Raw genomic sequence first — 18906 nt, 5'->3', positions numbered from 1 at the left:
GCACGGCTGGGTGCGGTGAACCCGGCGTTCAAGCTTGACCCTGAGTTTTCTCGATTTTAGGATTGATGCTCTCCCTCATTAACATGCACACATGACAAAATAGATGCACAGAGTCACATTCACACAAATACGCACACAAAATACATATCCACACGCACAGTAATGGGATTATTTTGGAAGAAATATATACGTGACCTAAAAATTAAAAAAAAAAAAAACAAGCATTTATGCAATACATAAGCCTTCTCAGTTCTGCTTCCCACTTCTTGGATTTCTCTGCTCACACGCAACGGTTGTCACCAGTTTCTGCGAATCCTCTAGGGCACCGGGCTTTACGCATATGCTAGGCTATGTGTACAGAGAGATGCATAAATGTCCCAGCTTATTTTTGTGCAACACGCCACTGTCCACCTCTGTTCTCCTAGAACAGTAAACTCAGGAGGCCTCTCGCACTGGAACACGTAGATCGACCTCACCCACTGGATGGATCTGTCATCTTGCTTTAGCTGTCCTCTCCCAAAGGACACTAAGGTCACCTTCAGGCTTCCGTTACTACAAGCAACTCATCAGTCAGACCCTCCCAGGGGACCCTCCGTGAGAGGCACGAGGCATGAGGGCCTGGGGATGTGGCCTGCCCGGAGGAAACGCCCCATCTGAGCCTAGGCACAGTGGGGGTAGGATGGCTGGACCAACACACAGCTTCTTAAACGATACAGAGAACCTTAAACATCTTTAGGGGTTTGATGGCTCCTCTGACGAAGCCCAGGGCAACAATGGTACTTGCCTAAGTCCACACTGGGCGGGGCCAGGGCAAGACCCCGCTCTCCTGCCTACCTGCTTCAGAACGTGGACCCAAAGACCACGTCTGATTTTCCTGTAGCAACAACGCTTCACCTTTCCTCGATGTCACCTCCATGTCTGAAGCTTCCATCCTCACCTGAGTGCCTCTGCCCTCTCTATGCCACTTGTCAGAGGAGAAAAGCATTACTTTCACCATTTCCACGGGCTTCAAGGGTAGCCGAGCGGCTAGGAAGCCCTTGATTCTACCCCCATGTGAGAAACCCCGGCATAAACCGAACAGCTTTGTTGGAATGGCGTTGATGATAATGATAATATTTCTTATTTTCGATGACAATTTAATACTGATAGTAGAAGCAAAGCTATTTTAATATTATTGTTGATGCCATTTAAATGATCACTGTTATGACACCAAGCCCAGAGAGCTCGTTCGGAATCACAAAGCGGGGTTGCACACGCTGCTTTTTAAACATTTTTGTGTTGTTGTGAGTTCCCAAAAAGCATCTAATTGATTTGCGGGGCCTCCGTGAAACGCCACCTATGCCAGCGCGGGGACAGACCTGCGGGCACAAATCGGGAAGACCGTTTTGATTCTAGTTCACAGTCTTTCTCAGGAAAATTAAAAATAAAGACATACTTTGCTTGGGAACTTGTTAACATTTATAACAAGCTTTGTGTGGTCATGGAATAATATTTAATACGTTGCCCCTGAATAAGGCAGTTTGTGAGTAAAGTATGAGGCTGTTGAACGGCCTCCAAAGGATGAACAGAATTGCCCGGATCCGGGTCCTCTTCATAGGATTTCCACGGTGAGGGCAGGATCCCTGCTGCCGTCCCCCTGGCTAACCCCCCTCCACCCTGCGGTTTGTATTTGTCCGTTTTCTCTGCCTCAGACCTGGCAAAAGTTAGGGGCTCAGTCTTGTGAATAAGAAACAAGGAAATAAATGCTTATTTTAAAGGCAGTTACTAGAAGGGACGTTTCCAGGGGATTTCATGTAGCACATGTGAGCGTGGCCAAGTTTCTGTAACATTAAATAGATTCTAGTTCATGATGAACCAAGTAACTGCAAAAAAAAAAAAAAAAAGTAAAAACATAGCACTCAATATTTTTCTCTACTTTGTTTTCAAATCTGGAAGTTGGATATCAATTCCTTCTTTTTCTCCCTCCAACAAAGATGACCTATACCACTGACAACGGTATTTATTAGGTTCGACACGAAAAGCAGTTTGGGAAACCATTCAGTCCTATCAGGGGACCCCGTTGCTGCGGCACACACAGCCAACTGCTAACGCCAAAGACTGATGGTGTCCCCTCTGCAGAGCACAGCGGGGCACAGACTGTGTTTCCCGCAGGAAATCTGAACGTCCGTCGCTTGCCAAAGTCTACTTTTCCAGAGCATCGTAAAGCACTCAGCCTTGAATGCTGTCAACTCAAAGGTCATCCCGTCTACTCCTGTTCACAGGGAACTATGCATCTGCATTATCTCCAAAGGGAGAGCCAGAGGATCCAGACGCCTTTTTCTTCGAGCACCATCCCATCTGATGTCTCGCTCTCCGTCTCCTGTGCCTGTATGTTAAAGACCACCACCTGCTTACTCTCCTCCATGCTTTTCCCTACGCTCCCTTCCAGCAGGCATGTCAACTGCTTGCTCCACAGAGACAAGGAAAGGGTCCTCCAGGTCCAGTCCCTTCCGCAGTCCCCCGCCCCGACACGCACACTGTTCCCCATTGAGAAAGTCCCCAGGCCCAAGGTTCTACACTCTCAGAGCAAGTCAGGCATAGCCCCCACGCTGTTCGAGCTGCGCGGCTCCCCCCATGACTGAAGTCTCGTCTTCCTCTCTGGGCACAGAGCCCATCTCCTCATGGAGGGAATTCACATGCCAATTATTCCCCTGGGTTCCCGTTTCCCCAGACTACTTCTATTTTGGGTATAATCTTTCCATTTTGAGGGTATACTTGAATGAAATTCTCTCGGGACACGTCTGTGAAAAGGCACTTTGCCACCCGAACAACCTTATTGAGATGCTAATAGGAACCCCTTCCAAATATGTCAATTATATAAATATGCGTTGCGGTTCTCATGTTAAAGAACAGCTGAAATAACCCATCGGGCTATCGGAGGCCTGGCAATCAGCATCCCGCAGATCTCCTCTTGTCCTCTCCCCCTTCACTGGATAACCTCTCATCCTTCAGGTCACACGTTATCATCATGTTCTCTATGAAACCTGCCTCTAACCCTCCCAAACGTTCCCATGCACGTGTGTGATTACTTCTGTTGAATTTCTTCCTCATCCTATTCTTTATTTCAGGGGTGTGTGTGTGGTGTGTGGTGTGTGTGTGTATTTTAACTCCTTAGGTAAGTGTGTCTTTCCCACTGGTCTCTGAACTCTTTGAAGTCAGGGATATTTTATCCCTAGTTTTGCCGTTTGCCCACCTCTTCCCCACAGCTCAGGAGGCTTTCATTCTCGTGTAGATGATCACCTGTCTCCTTGTAGTTAAGGCCGCTATCCTCTGACAAAGGGATGCACGGTTTAAGCTCAATGATAACAGGTGATGCATTTGTCAGAGTATGTTGGACTGTCTGCCCTTTGCACTTTCTTGGAGGAGGTGCACAGAGAAGGGCCAAGTACTGCTAGGACGCTCAAGTCACTCCAGTGGGTGCTGCCACTCCTGAGCCAAGGCCACAAAACCCCACCCATTCTTAAGACACAGCCATTCATCTCATGGAGTATTTATTTACAAAGGCCGCCCTAAAACTGGGCTTAGTCCCAGGACCTTGGGACAAGGATGACACTGGTCCACTCCAGTGAAGGAGACGGACAAACACAGACCCATGTAATATAAGAAGGAAAGCTCTCATGAAGAGCAGGGAGGGTCCTGAGAAGGCAAGGGGGGGGGGTGCGGATAGCCTACGCTCAGGGAAACGCCCTCCGTTGGAGAATGGATAAATAAATAATGGTTTCAACTCAGTAGACTATGGTGCAGCCACTGAAAATGGAGTTTAAAGGTAGACTATTAAGTGGAAAAACAGAAGTGTTGGTAACATGGTCAACTCTATGAATTGAGAAGGAAAACAAAAGGCTGAAAGGATGTTTGAGCAATGATCTTATGGTTCTTGTTGAAGCACCCTTAGTGGGTTTGCCCCCTCCTGGGAATTTTCTTTTTGGGTCATATCCTCCTACTGGCACGGCGGGGAGAGAGACAGAAGCCCTGCGGGGCAGCAGCCTTACCCTGCCCACGAGCACGGGGTCAGGCCCGGTGTACTCCTCTATCACGAAGAACTGGTTCCAGACCCAGCCTCTCTTGGAGCGCTGCAGCACCTGCCCCTCCTTGCCCTTCTCGTGGTGCCCGTGGAACGAGGGGCGCAGGTGGCTCCGCCGCTCTGTGGCCAAGGCCTGGCTGTGGCACAGCACGCCCAGGCACACCAGGGCGGCTTGTAAACAGTAGTGCTCCTTCATTTTTGGTTACGTGGTAGGCACAGGAGAATGCGGCTGTCACCCCTTACACCGACCCTGTGGCGGCCTGGCCGGCGGTGGCCTCCCGGACGCGTCACGCAGACCTCTCTTGGAGCGGAAGGTCTCTGCTCACCGAGCACATCACGTCAGGGCTGCGCACTCCCCCAGTCGGCTTCTGCAGGGAGAGAGGAAGGGCAGGTTAGCGGCAGGCTCCTTCCCCAACTCCTTCAATGCCACCCCATACACGGTGGGCCACAGGAGCGCTGCCTCTGGGTACTGAGGGGGCAGCTGAGGAAGAAACAGGCCCCGGGCTCGCTCTCGCTCGCTCGCTCTCTCTCACTGCTCACCCCATGGCAGGTGGGATAAAGACACAGACAAAGAAAGCCCTCGAGGTCTATGCGAGGATGGACACGTGTGCGCTGTGCAATCCAGCTGCCAAGGTCTCAGAGTCAGTTTAACCCCTGACTAACTCTGGGTTTGGGGTAAGCTAACAGCCCTTTGCGCTCAGCTTGCTCATTTATGAAATGGGGATGCTAATCATCCTCACTGCAAGGCTGACACGGGGATTAAGTGACTTATGCCTCTAAATCCCTTAGCACAACGTCTGGCACACAGCAAGCGCTCCCTACTTATCTGCTGTTATTATTGATCACAATTGTACTAGGGTATGTTTTCATAACAGGGAAACTCTGGGCATCACGAGAGTCCAGGAGATGAACATCTAAGGGATGGGGATTAAGGGTGGACATGGCGGAGAGTGGGGGCAGCTGTGGAGACTCCCCAAGTGCAGGGTGGCTGTGCTCCACCCTGAAGCAAGAGCTACTGTGATCAGAAGAGAGTAGATGGGAGGACCGTGCAGAGGAACAATGTGCCCCAAAGCCCAGAGCTCGCCACAAGCACAGCACATCCCAACGCTGGTCAGCATGACTGGATGGTGTAAGGAGAAAGGCAGCAATGGACCCCGCCAGAGGAAGGAGACTGAGGCAGATCCTGAGAAACCACCCACGATCACAAAAACATGTGTCAGTGAAATAATGGATTATCCTCATGGTGGATAAATGAATGCTATGGTATCAACTTAATGAGCAAGATTTGCTCTTGTTGGATCAAAGGTCCACCCGAGAACCTGAAGATCCTTCCTTAACCTGACAGTCTCAGAAAGGATACAAGCTTTACAAGCTTTTTTCAACCACGAGACGCAATATGAAAGAGCACTCCCCACCAGCTGGTCCAAAGGCCTTGTTCCTGGCACCCAGTCATGGCTCAGCCACTCATCAGTAGAGGATGAGCCTTCCACAGCCCTCGTAGATTTCTGACCTGCAGTTACTCTGGTCTTTAATTTCTGCCTTGGGTTCCTGGACTTCTTCACTAAACCTAGTTTTGCTGCTGCTGGAAACTTAATTATGTCCTTTGGAACTCCCCTGGCTTCTTCCACTCTCTTCGCACCCTGCAATTTCTTCTGGACAATTATCCTCTTCCCCTGGTGTGCCACCCAGACTTCAGCTGGAACCCTAGGTCCCAGAATCAGGCAATCCCCATTACCATGCCCGCCAGGGACAGGAGCTATTCATAGAAGATTGTTGGGCATGGAGGGCAACACTCTGGTACTAAAGATGACACCTCATTTCAGCACCAGTGAGTCTAAATGAGGTGAGCCTCTTGAGCACTGTAGAAACAAAATCATGTAATTCTTAGCTATCTAGTGCTAAGGTAGTGGTGATAGGGGGAGGAGAACAAAAGGGAAGGTGCATGAACCTTGGCATGTACCTAGACTTGGAGGTCAGATGGACCTCGGTTAGAAGACCACTTCTACATCTTACAACATAGGTGACGTTGGGCATATCAGTCAGGCATCCTGAGCCTCTAGGAGTGGTCTCATCTGAACCATGGGGAGGGCAAGTTGCTGCCCTCATACGGGGCTTCATACAGAGTTGGGAACTGGACACAGCATGGGTCTCTTCCGTTCTTCCTAGAATGCCGCAATCCAAGCCCATAGGTGTCACTCAATAGAAGGAGATGCTCTTGCCTTGCAGATGGAGATGCTCAGAAAAGGATGGTGAGGTGTTTTCTCTAAGAGAGGAACTGAGGCATAAGAGGTACATGGGGATACCATAGCCATCTGGTCTTGGTAGTCTGGAAAATAAGGGAATTGGTGAAATTCTAATATGTTGGAGCAGGACATTTTTCTTTCTGATGGTCTTTGGCTTTGCCAAGCCAAGCCTTTCTGCTTCCTTTGTCATATAGCAAAATGTATCTAAGAGGCCACAGATGTGCAGATAATTTTGGGTGTCCATCACTGCCCCCCCCGCCCGTATATTCTATAATGTATTTTGTTAGTCTCTATTCGAGGAATAGGAGTCCAATATCTGTTGGAGACAGACATCTCAGGGTATGGTGAAGGTTGTGTGGAAGAGAGAGAGGGGTTAAAAAGGCAGTGTCATCATTCAACAACTCCGTCCTCAGACTTGGGCATGCTAATAATACATCAAATGCTGCTTCTTGCAATCCAAACTGTGTGGGAAAAAAAGCACAGAGAGGGACCCAGGAGAAGTCAGATCCTAAAATGAGTCAATGTGAAGCAATAGAACGATCCCTGGTTTAAGCCAGGAAGCCAGATATAAGGTTGAGAATCTGTCAGTACCTTATCATGGGACTGCATCATTCCTGTGTTGGTACATTCTCTCCAAAATAAAGCCTTTGGGTGACATTTTCTACAAATGGCTTCCGGTTTCATATTCGTGATTGGAGCTCCAGTGAGTGATTGTTGGGGATTTCTTCTGATTCATATGCTGTCTCTTTATTAAACTGGATGCATCTTTATGATTGGAATTATACCTTATATATAATTATAGATCCAGTGACTGTGCTTTTGAAAGCAAGCCATCAGGGATGCCCGGGTGGCTCAGCGGCTGAGCGCCTGCCTTCGGCCCAGGGCGTGATCCTGGAGTCCCGGGATCCAGTCCCACACCGGGCTCCCTGCGTGGAGCCTGCTTCTCCCTCTGCCTGTGTCTCTGCCTCTCTCTCTCTTTCTGTATCTCACATGAATAAATAAATAAAATCTTAGGAAAAAAAGAAAGCCAACAATAAAAGTTGAATGTATGATCTGAACCACATACTTCAAGTGCAAACTTGATACTGCTACCATAGAATCTCAAGAAGAAGAAACAGAAAAGACCATATGGTGCGACAGCGACAAGATCCCTGCCCATTTTACACCATGCCAAGTATTAAGTGTTCATTCACATGGTGATAAATTATTCTTGCATATAAACTGTGAAGTGTATTTGAAAGAAAAGGTTTAATTAAAGTTCATATTTCTGCACCTCTTTCTTCTGGCTGCCATTTTGCTGTAAAGCACAATTATTTCTGACACCAGAAGTGTTAAAACTAGATGACAACTTTTCTCCCTTGATAAAAAAAAAAAAAAAAAATCTAGCTTGATACTAATGAATTTAAGAGTTTCCACATGACCCCAAAACAACAAACCCATTACCAAAAAGATGAAATTTTCTTCCTTCTTCTTTTGAAAAGAATAGCAAAACCAACTGGGCTCTTAAAAATAACTCATTATTTGAAAGCACTTATATGACTATATGTAATATGTAATATTATTTTAAAGATTAGTCTCAGGTATATATATATATATATATATACGATGAATTTTAAGACATAGCTTAAAAATACTCACTTTCAGAATGAAAACTCACTTAGCAAAAGCTTTCTCTAGCTACTGTTCTAATAACTTTACAAATACTAATTCAGCTATTTATTTCGATAACAAATTTATGAATAGGTACTATCAATATTCTTATTATAAAGGATGAGGAAGCTGGAGCCCAGATAAGTGAAGCAATTTGTGCAAAGCTATGCTTCTGGGAAATAGCAGAGCTGGAATTTGAACCCATGCCATCTGGCTCTGGCGTCTGTGTTCTTAATCAGTGAACAATACCAACTCCTGCTATTTGTTTCTGTCTCAATCCGTAAGGAAATGATATGGTTCCTCTGCTGGATACTGGAACCTAGAAGGCACCTGAAGTAAACCAACGTTAGGCCTTGGTATACACTAACAATATGACTGATTAAAATAGTAATAATAGTTAATATGCATCCAGCATTAGGATCTGCCTAATACTCTTCCAAATGCTTTCTATGAGTTGAGTCATCAAATTTTCACAATAACCCTTCACCGATAGTAGTATTGCTATTGTAAGCAGTCTGAGGCATAGCCAAGATTAAGTCACTTGCCCACGGTTACAGAATCAAGCGAGTGGAGGAGCTGGGACACGAGCCTCGGATATTTGGCTCCAAGACCTGTACCCTCATCCCCTACGATCCTGCGCTACACCACCTTTCTAAGAGAAGGATGCTGAGCAAATAGAGACACACATCGTGATACACACATAACAGCCTTAAAATGATAATAATTTAAGTTTCGGTGGCACCGGTGGTGACTAAAATACTAAAACCAAACCAGAAAGAGGAGGATAAAGCATTTTATCGCAGTGACCAAAGTGAAGACGAACAGGAAGCAATTGCATCAACAACACAGTACAACCAGCCTTTAAACAACACATTACACAAAAGTTAATCTTTGCTTTTTTTTTTTTTTTTTAATTTTTAAATGCCTTGTTTCAAAATTCCTAAATGTATAAGTTTCAAAAATGTGTTCAGGGAGATTCATTTTTTTTTTTTTTGTTTCCTTAAAGAAATGCTTCTAAAATCTTGAGACCTGATTGATGTGTTCAATGGTAAAGAGTTTGCAGGGAACATACATGAAAATTAATAGGAGACTGCCCTCCTAAGAAGACTTTGACATCAGTAATAATTAGGGAAATATATCAATGTTCTAATTGGTTTTAATAAAGACCCCCAAGGCAAGTCTCAAACAATCCTTCCATTAAAGCACTTTCTAGCAGTATGCCAGGACGTCTAAGCATTGGGGCTCCACTGAAACATATAGGCGGACTTCATTTTACAGTGGGAGCATATTGCTTGCAAGGAAAAATAAATGCTGTTGAAAGTCACAGGAGTAATAACATGACAGGAAAATGGATTTGCAAAACCACCAGCTCTAAGTGGAAGGCTCACCCCTCTATCTTGAGAGCAGATAGCCCGTCATAAGCTATTGCGCCTTGAGCATAAAACCCTCTTGCTGTGCCTGCTTTTGTCTCCGTAAAAGAGAATGACATATACGGGTGTTTAAGTATATTTGGGCTCCTGCTGGAAATTGTTATCGGGTAGAGAAAGAAAGACGAAAGCGCTTAGCAGAAAGCGAGTGGCTTTGGTTTTTCAGCTTTCTCCTCCCCACAGAGCTGGAAGGATCAGACGGGCTGACCTGTTCTTTTCATTTCCAGGGAGCTAATTTACAGTTAAAGACAGGTTACCATTACGTTAGGAATATGATCGAGGCCCACACCAGAGCTCAAAACTCCATTCTGCATGTGCAGGTCCCCTTGCGGGGGAGCCGGGGGGCTCCGCTCTCCACTTCAACAAACACAGCTTTGTAACCGATCGGATTCTATTATGCAAATTAATTCAAGCATATTTTATTCCCCGTTCAGATCTCATCACTCCGCACTGGGCTGGTCTCTAGTTTCAGATCAAATCACAGGATTTATGCCAGGCCCGTGGAAATCACGGAGAATGGGGGAAAGGAAGCATTAGAAGAACCACTGAATCCTAGTTCTTCTTCCCTGATTCCTACACTTGGAGCAAAGCGTAAGCTTGGGGTCGTGATCACTTCTGCTCAGGTGCAAAACACGGGAAAGCCGGCGGAAAGGTCATTGTTGCTCCACGGCTCCGACACCAAATTCCAGCGTCAGAGTGTGCAGCAAATGGGGTCCCTTATCAAGGACCATAAAGTTCTCTAGGGGAGAGGGGAACATTTTAAAGTGCTTCAATCTAAGTCTGATTCTCTACTTCCAGAGAAATAGAGAACCACATGAGTATCTCAGCTTTGAAAGTGGAAAGATCACTCACTGCCTGGTGTTGGGCAGACCTGTGTCCAGTCCTGGCTCCATCACTTACAGGCTACCTAACATTAGGTAACGACTGTAAAGGTTATCCTTGACCAAGTGCTCGATTTTTCCAGGGATGGGCACTCTACGCAGGGCTTGGCACTTATATCATTTGATGGCACCTTTACCACGACTTTTATGTAAAGATCACCCAGATTGTATCCACAAGGATAGTGAGGCACAGAGTGGTTGAGAAAGTCACCTGAGGGAACACCCGAAATCACTAGCAGGGCTGCAATTCAAATTTAAGTTTATATGACAGCAAAACCCATGCTTTAGCTTTAGCTTTAGCTGACTCCCGAACCCTGGGAGTCCATGTTCCTCATCTTTGATACAAGGAGACTGCATGATCCATCCTCAAGGATCATCTCAGCTCCAAAACTGTATTCGATGTTGAAAATAATCCTCGTTCAACAAGAATTTCATTTATTTTTAAAGTATGTACAACCAACCTTTATATCCTCAGGCTCGCACGGCCACAAAGTACCATCGCAATCCACCGTCACTTCCCAGACCCCAAACGTGTAGAATCATTCCGTGATTATTTACTTAGCTCTTCAAATAATTAAGTAAACGTCCATTAATAAGATGATTAAATACAATGTGTGCAATGAAGTACTTGTTATTTGTGCTCTACTCAATCCTTAAGACAGTCTTTTTCTCACTGTAATATCTTAAAATGTTAATCATCAAGATGAATAAAATATGTCAACACATACAGGAAATAATGTCAGCCGTGTCATCTCAGTCTGTGAACAAACACTGTCTATGAATGTGTGGAAAGAGAAAGATTTTATTTTCAATTTTTTTTTTTTTTTTTTGCATGAGCTAAAATACCTGAGGGAAAATTAGGGCACAAATGGCAATGATAAACAGATGTTCAACATGATGCAACTTCATTTGCGGTATCAAAGGCCTGTACGTAAATCTCCCTTTGTCTCAGAGCAGTAAATATCTATAAAGCTTTCTTTATTTGCTGGTTCCTTCGTTCAGCAGTAACTTTTCACAGTGCCAGGCCTGGGTTGGACCCCGGGGATACATAGGCTGCTGTGTACCTCTGCTCTGTACGTAGACCGTACTTGAACAACAGTGAGACAGTCTTCTAAGCGGATGAATATGGTGTGATGGGCTCGGTGCAAGCAGGACTTCCGTACACAGTACTGAGGAAACAGGGAGCACACCTCTACAGGTGAATTTGTACCATATCATTCTGGTCTTTTGGTCCTTGCCCACTCCAGCTTCTTCCAGGTAAACACCTATCTCCACGATCTCCACCATCTGAAGCTTCCACTCTCCTCTTGAGCCATGGCTGATTGAGCTGCATCTACTCCAGGAATAACCAAATCTTAAATTGATCGCTGATTGTTTTCCCTGCGTAATCTGGCTCATAAGGACAAGCTGGGTGAATAGGATCTGCCTGGGAACTTGAACAAAAGAAAACAGGAACCATGTCCCAGTGAGTGAGGGAACTCAAACAGGAAGGTGACGGGCTGCCCGAGGGATGGCACAGTCATCCTCCATGGCCAAAGATTTGGTAAAATCAAGGTTATAAGCAAGCCACCTAGTAACCAAACAGAAACAAACTTGGTCTCTGTCCCTAAGCCAGGTATAGGGCACAACACATGGCCCTGTGTCCTGAAAATCCTGGTCATCAAGGACTGCCCTCCGGTTGCTGTCTACTTGAGCCCCGAAATACTGATCTTCTTTCTGTTCCTGAGTTTCCATATAGGGAATGACAATAGGTCTCCTCTAAGTGAGCCACCTGGAATTGCTTTCTTTAATCCTCAGACCTAGAAAACTATAATAATCAAGAGGAGTAAGTTAGGTGGTTCTGATAAAGGGTGCAGCACTATAGTTGTGGAGATCATTTGTTCACACATAGCAAACGCCTCCTTCATTTATGAACACACAAGAAACACTGGAGCCACAGGGAGACTTTCACAACAGAAGTCAAGACACTTGTGTTCTGGCAAAGGTTCTGTCACTGAACAGTTGTGGAACTTTAGAAAAAAATCCTTCTTCCTCCTAGACTTTCTACTTCCCCTAAAAGAGGAGGCCGACAATAGCCTACTAAGGTCTTCCACGTCTACAGGGGCCTGTGAGTCTGTGCTGCGCTGAGACACAGCAACCTTCCCTGGATGGAGGTTTCACCTAATTTAGAAAGTCTGGACCCACCTGGCAGGACTGCTCCATGCACATCTCCAGGAAGCTGCACTTACACCAGATACAATGGTAGTGGCGCCCTCTGGAACTAGAGGGTGCAGACCGTGTTAATGTGACAGGCTTTGAGTCCCAACATAAGGATCAGAGCTTCACCTGGTAGGCAGTGGGCATCCAGAGACTGACGGACTCCAAGTTGTCAGAGGGATACAGGAGAAAGTGCCACGAGAACTGGGAGTTCTGACACAATTGTTAAGAGCATGGGCTCAGAGTCAGGTGGGGTTAGAGGAGTAGAGCTCAAGAGTTCCCGCTTGTTCACCAGGTGTATGACTCGGCCTCCATGAGTCTCCATGCCGCCATGGTGAAAACATGAGGACCACTCTTAGAGGGAGAGTTTAAAGGAAAGGAGATGATGCACGGGGAGAGTCACGTATGAACTTGACATGGCCTGGCATAGTGCAGGTGATCAATATGATAAGTCAGGAGTTTTGTTCCTTCAACAAGAATACACAAGTATGTAGTATAAGCCCTGGATACACTGGTATGACCTACTATCAATAAAGTGACTACATACAACATGTAGTAAAGTGCGAGCCTTACGGAAGGCTGAAAGAGGCTGTCCATTAAGAGGAGATAAGCAAAATAATACCTAGAACAGGAATTTTTAAATACGACAACACAAATAAATGAGGGAAATGAGATAAAGTAGACAGTGTTGTCCAAGAGAAATATAATGTGTTACAGGTATAATTTTAAATTATGTAGATGCCACATTTTTAAAAGTTTAAAAAATGGGTATGTTAATTTTAACAACATATTTTATTTAATCTAGAATGCCTCAAATGGTATCATTTTAATATGAAATAAATATATGAATTATTGCGGTATTTTATACATACACATGCTCCGGTTATTTATTTATTTTTGGTCCTAAATCTTCAAAGCCCAGTGCGTATTTTAAACTTACAGCACATCTCTGTTTGGACTAGCCACATGTCAAGAGCTCAAAAGCCTTATATGGCTAGTGGCTACCATCTAGGACAGCACAGAAGATTCTAGAATATCTGGATACAGAAGAGCATGTGGCCAACAAAGATTTATTACAGTCATTCAAGTGAGGGGCAACATGTTCTAGATAGGAAAAATAAGCCTCCGGTAGAGGAAAGGAGGCCCTTCTGGAAACCATGCAGATGTGTAGGGTCTTGGGAACGGGGCAGGGGGAGGACAGAGCATGAGGCTATAGTCTGAAGATGGTGCTGCTGTTCCTGGCTTCAACAGGAGAGGGCCTGGTCTGGGGATAAAGAGCATGCATTTGGTTTCCAACGTGTGAAGTTTGTGAAGCCTAGGGACTGATGCTCACGTGGAAAGTTCCAGAGTGGAGCTACGTTTCTGAGTTCTTCCAAGAGGAGGCATCATCAGCGTTACCACTTCTGCTCCCAGTTTGGGCGTTCCGCTGCACTGTGTGCTCGAGTCCCAGAACTGGATGAAACCCTTCCCTACGCCTTCCACTCAGTCTTTCTTCAGGGGACAGATAGGAAAAGGGAGATAGTGAAATGACAAGCAACTTGTGCAAAATAAGAAAACAAAAGCAAAAACCAACGTGAACAAAACCTGAAGTCCTCCCTCTGGAGAGGAAAAACGAAAGAGAAAGCACTGAGTGAAAGATAATTTATACAGCATCTACCCTGCCCTCTTGCACCCCAAACCCGGCTTAAAAGCAGTCGTCCCTTGCAAACTACTTCTCCGGAAATAACCAGTTCACATTCTCTAAGGGAAAAACACATTCGTAAATAAGGACCTGGGAGCTCTCTTTGAGGACTGACAGTGGAGAACAGGAAGAGGGAAAACAATCTGCATATTATCGCTGGATATTATCTGCAGGGAACCACTTTCCACAAAGAATATTTTTTTTTAAAGTATGAACAATAAGGGGAGGAATTATCCCAAGGTGGTCCTAATAACTGACAAGGGCTTGATGTGGTTTTTCTGAAATAATTACTAAGACAAGGGGAGAGAGTGCTTTAAATCACCACTGCCGAGGCTTCAGAATCCTGCCACAGCCAGCCTGTGACCCCAATCCACTGTGGTCCACATGCAGCCATCCGGCGTAATCAGCCTCCGAGCAGAAGTGAGGAATGCAGAAAGTCAAGCTGCTTCCAATTATCGGAAGCTAGATTCTGACCAGAGTGTGGGTGGGCTGCTCTGGAGGTCTCTTTCTAACCTACCTCCCCCAACCATGCTATCACGCTAAGAGCAGACTAAACCTTGCCACATTTTTAACGGCTTTTTTTTTTGGGGGGGGGGGAGTATCTTTACATATACCACAGAAGGTTTTCTCCCCCTCTTATTTTTAGAAAGTAGACACCAACAATAGCCTCATAATGATCTCATTGTAGTCTCAAATAATCCAATCTTTGAAGCCTGATTCTTTCTTTTCAGATGTATTAACGTCATTTATCAAAAGTAATGGGATTTTTTAAAAAGTTGAACATAAAAGAAAAGTAATGGGATACAGCAAACCAGTCAAGTGCCTTGTACATGTGCAGAGCATTTTCTGAAGCATATGCTGAACACTTCCAGACAGGCAGGACTTTCAAAGGCAACGTTAAGTGTCTTTTGTGGGTCTCAGATAATATGGTTCACTTAATTAGATTTTCCGTAATCCCAGGTTAATCCTATTGTGAATTACAGATGTGAATTTTGACTTGCCTGGCAGAAACATCTATTGCTACAAATGCATTTCTGGAAAAAAAAAATTACCTTATTTATAATTCATTACTGGAATCATTACCATAGGGACTGCCTCTTTTTCTCCTTCCTCCAAGTAGAAGTGACCATTTCCACTCCCTTGGACCACATTGGCCTTTTAAGCAATTTAATAAGGACACTTCTAATAATTTTTGTCCTTGATTATGTCTTCCTCTTCCCCAAGATATATGGAGTTCTCTAAGAATTAGGAACATACCCAATTCAGTGGAGTATAATGTGTATAGCTGGCATGGCCTCTGTCCTTCATGAAGCTTAACATTTAGACTCGTGTCCCTAGAACTTGATTGCACATTAGAATTAGCTGAGGAGTCTTAAAAATTCCATTGCCGGGCCTTACTCAACACCAAGCAAAATCAATGAAAACCAGGTATCACTACTTTTGAACTTCCCCAGGTGGTTCTGGTGTACCTTTGAGGTGAAAACCACTGGGCTAGAGCTACGCCATCCAATATGGTGGCAACCTAGACACACGTGGCCTTTTAAGTTTAGTGCATTAAATTAAACACAATTAAAAATGTACGTCCTCACTTCAAGTGCTCAGTGGTCACTTTTATTATTGAAAAAAAGTTCTGTTAGTATGTGTTGGTTTTAGGCTCTAAAAGATCTTCATCTGAAGCATAAAGGGTCTGTAGAATGGAGAAGTCATGCAAGAACAGTCTGCTAGACACACAAAGGTCTGCCACAAACTCATTGTGCAACGCCCGGAGGTCTAGACCTCTGTTTTCCTATATGTGAAATGAAGGGCTGGACAGGATGGATGGCTCTCCAGAGATGACCAGCAGAATGTCCCGAAAATCTAAGAGGGAAGGGGCCACAATGGGTGGGGACAGCTGAACAGGTCAGCCCCACCCCCCACAGCCAACAGAGGTGCAACCAGACTCAGCAAAATGTGTCCTTGCAAAGCCGTTCTGCTGCATTAAAAAACAAAAAAAAATAAAGGGAGAAAAGAAAGCACTTCTGAGATCTTGATACCGAACAGACTCCCTCTCTCAGCCCATCAGTGAGTTAGTAAATTCGGGCTTCAGCGCCCATGATCTCCTGGGTTAGGGAGGGGGCCCAGCTCGGGGAACCGCGGGGCCACTGACAGCTGACAACTCGCTTCACCTCCCTGAGCCTGTTTTCTCTTATGACAAAAATAGGACGACTGATGCCTGACCTCCCTGGTTCCCCAGTTAATCTGAGGGTGGAATGAGATAATAGGTAGGGAAGGCTTTTATGAAAGTGTAATGGCCGCTGCCCAGGTGAGGGGAGCAGATGGAGAAATCCTGACAGGAGCGGCAACTTCCATTTCTTTGGGTCATTTTTTATTAAAGTTTTGGCTTTTAGCCTTTAGTAGCGCAGGTTGTAGATGAATGCAAAGGACCCGTCAGCATTACAGGAAGGAGATGTGGTTCCACTCCTCTATGAACTCTGTCAGGGGCTGCCAATGGGCTCCTCCCTAGACCTGGGCACATCTCTGTGCTCCTGGACCCAGAAGGATTTTGCAGTGGTGACTTGTGAGGATACGGACCCTGGGTGTAGCTCCCCGGCTGGGGGGTGGCGTGTGTGGTGGCGAGACGGCTGATTCGAACAAGAAAAGTTGTGAAAATAGATCAGAGCCCCAGACTCGATAGGGATCCAGGCCAGAAGGCCCTCTGCAGAGACCAGAGCCTCTCAATTATCCATAATCGACGATGGGAATGGAACAATCATGGCAAGTGTGGCCAAAGCTGCCAGGAACTTGTCACATGAGATGGCCTGGGCTTTTCCAGCTGGAGAAGTTCCAGGAGGCCATCCTGGCAAAAAGCACTCATCTTCCATTCAGCCTCTGCTTGGCGAGGACAAGGCCATCCCTGAGCACCTGGGCAGGCCCTGCGCTAGGTGCTGCCCGTGCGTTCTTTGTCGCCTCTTTCCCTCCAGCATCCTCAGGAGTGTGTGTTATTGCGTCCATTGTCCAGATAAGGAAACAAGGGCATGAGGCACTTCACTTTCGGAGCACTCCCTTTAGCTCAGGTGACTAGTTAGCCCCGAAAATGAAACCTGAAGCCATAAACGGTCCATTCGGAAGCTCTTGCCTATCTACCCTTCGTGTTATTTTTTTTTTTATTTTTTATTATTATTATTTATCTATGATAGTCACAGAGAGAGAGAGAGAGAGAGGCAGAGACATAGGCAGAGGGAGAAGCAGGCTCCATGCACCGGGAGCCCGACGTGGGATTCGATCTCGGGTCTCCAGGATCGCGCCCTGGGCCAAAGGCACGCGCCAAACCGCTGCGCCACCCAGGGATCCCTACCCTTCGTGTTAAACTTCTCTGTAATTCTCCTATGGAGCTCTTGTTATTATTATATTTTTCTTTCTGGGGATGGGCGGTCAGAACTCAGCTAGATTTTACTCCGCATGCAAGCATTTAATAGCAGCCATTTAAGAAATATTGGTGGAGACTTGGATTTTCTGCAGTAGTTTAGTTAAGAAACATGTCTTTGTCCTCAGGAAGCACATAGGTTACTGGGAGTCTTAGAGAATGGGTGTTTCGCCCAAGGGTCAACCATCACCAGCTCCTTTGAGGTTTCCTTAGAGGGTCTCCCTCCACTGTTGATGTTCCCCAGCCTGCCCCACTCTTCCAAGTAGTCCTTGAGTGAAGGAAGCATGGTTTCCCCCCCCCATAATGTTTTCCACATAAGAACGAAATTTTGCTCTACATCCTTCATTGCCTCAGCCTCCAAAGAAGGTGCTAGTGATTAATAAAAGGCAAGTGGTGCAGGGGACCGTGGGAAGGCAGCCAGACAATAAATATCTTCTAACAAAGAAGCCAGCTCAACACGAGGCAGGTCTGCGAGATCCCATGAGCTAATCGTTGTTGAAAAGATGGGTATGTTGCTCAGGGAAGGAGTTACACGGTGGAAGAGGCAAATCCCACACATCAATATTTCATCTGAGGGCATGAGGTGAGGCCCGGAATCACTCTCTGACAGGAAGAGCGGCTGTTACCCAACAGCTACTCACACCACTGGTCAATTCAATACCCACGCTGCAAAGATTCAATCCTGTTTTCAACAGGAAAGAGGTGATATTAGCTGGTTTTTGTTCACTTGTTTGTTTATAAGATTACATAAAAAAAAGCAAAATAACATGAAATTTTAATCAGTTGATAGAGTACCAGTGTGACAAAGTCCAAACAGACATTTCCTCAGGCAGGCACGTCTCCCTAGGAGAAGCACGCACAGCCAGGAGTAAGTTTTACCATCGCTCGCAGGCATCTTACATTGATCAACTAAGTACCTCCTTCCAAAAAGATTTTACTGGAAGAACAAAATCTGCAATCCATGGTACCACTGGTAATGTGAAAAGTGCTCTCTGGAATCACTCAGTAAGGGAAAGTCCTTTTAGATCACAGCTGCCTCATCCGCCAAGGAGCAGATGGATGAGGAACAACAAAATGATTGCTCTACGTCATGAACTTTGCCATCGAGGACTTACGACATCCTTGGCAAGACCTCCGTGATGGAAATGCCCACCTTTGCATCTCCAGGGTGGCTGCTCATGAGGCTGCAGAAACATGGCTTGGTCTCCTGGTTCAGAGCCTACTCCTGCTTTTTTTTTTTTTTTTTTTTAAGATTTTATTTATTCATTGGAGACACAGAGAAAGGCAGAGACACAGGCAGAGGAAGAAGCAGGCTCCCTATGGGGAGCCTGATGCGGGATGTGATCTCAGAATCCCGGGATCATG

At 45.7% G+C, this 18906-nt stretch overlaps 1 protein-coding gene across 2 annotated transcripts in view; it reads right to left on the bottom strand.

Moving 5' to 3' along the window:
- Positions 1-18906, bottom strand: part of CDH11 (cadherin 11) — a 150874-nt gene that overhangs the window by 44507 nt on the left and 87461 nt on the right. For both annotated transcript variants that reach the window (XM_041772206.1, XM_041772207.1), the window contains exon 3: positions 4029-4428. In XM_041772206.1, the coding sequence (XP_041628140.1) occupies positions 4029-4256 (228 nt within the window). In that variant the 5' untranslated portion in view covers positions 4257-4428. The remainder of the gene's footprint in view (positions 1-4028; positions 4429-18906) is intronic.

Source organism: Vulpes lagopus, chromosome 10 (assembly GCF_018345385.1).
Source record: "Vulpes lagopus strain Blue_001 chromosome 10, ASM1834538v1, whole genome shotgun sequence".
Classification (NCBI taxonomy): Eukaryota; Metazoa; Chordata; class Mammalia; order Carnivora; family Canidae; genus Vulpes; species Vulpes lagopus.
The sequence above is the reverse complement of the archived record's forward strand: the minus strand, read 5'-3'. Positions and strand labels throughout refer to the sequence as shown.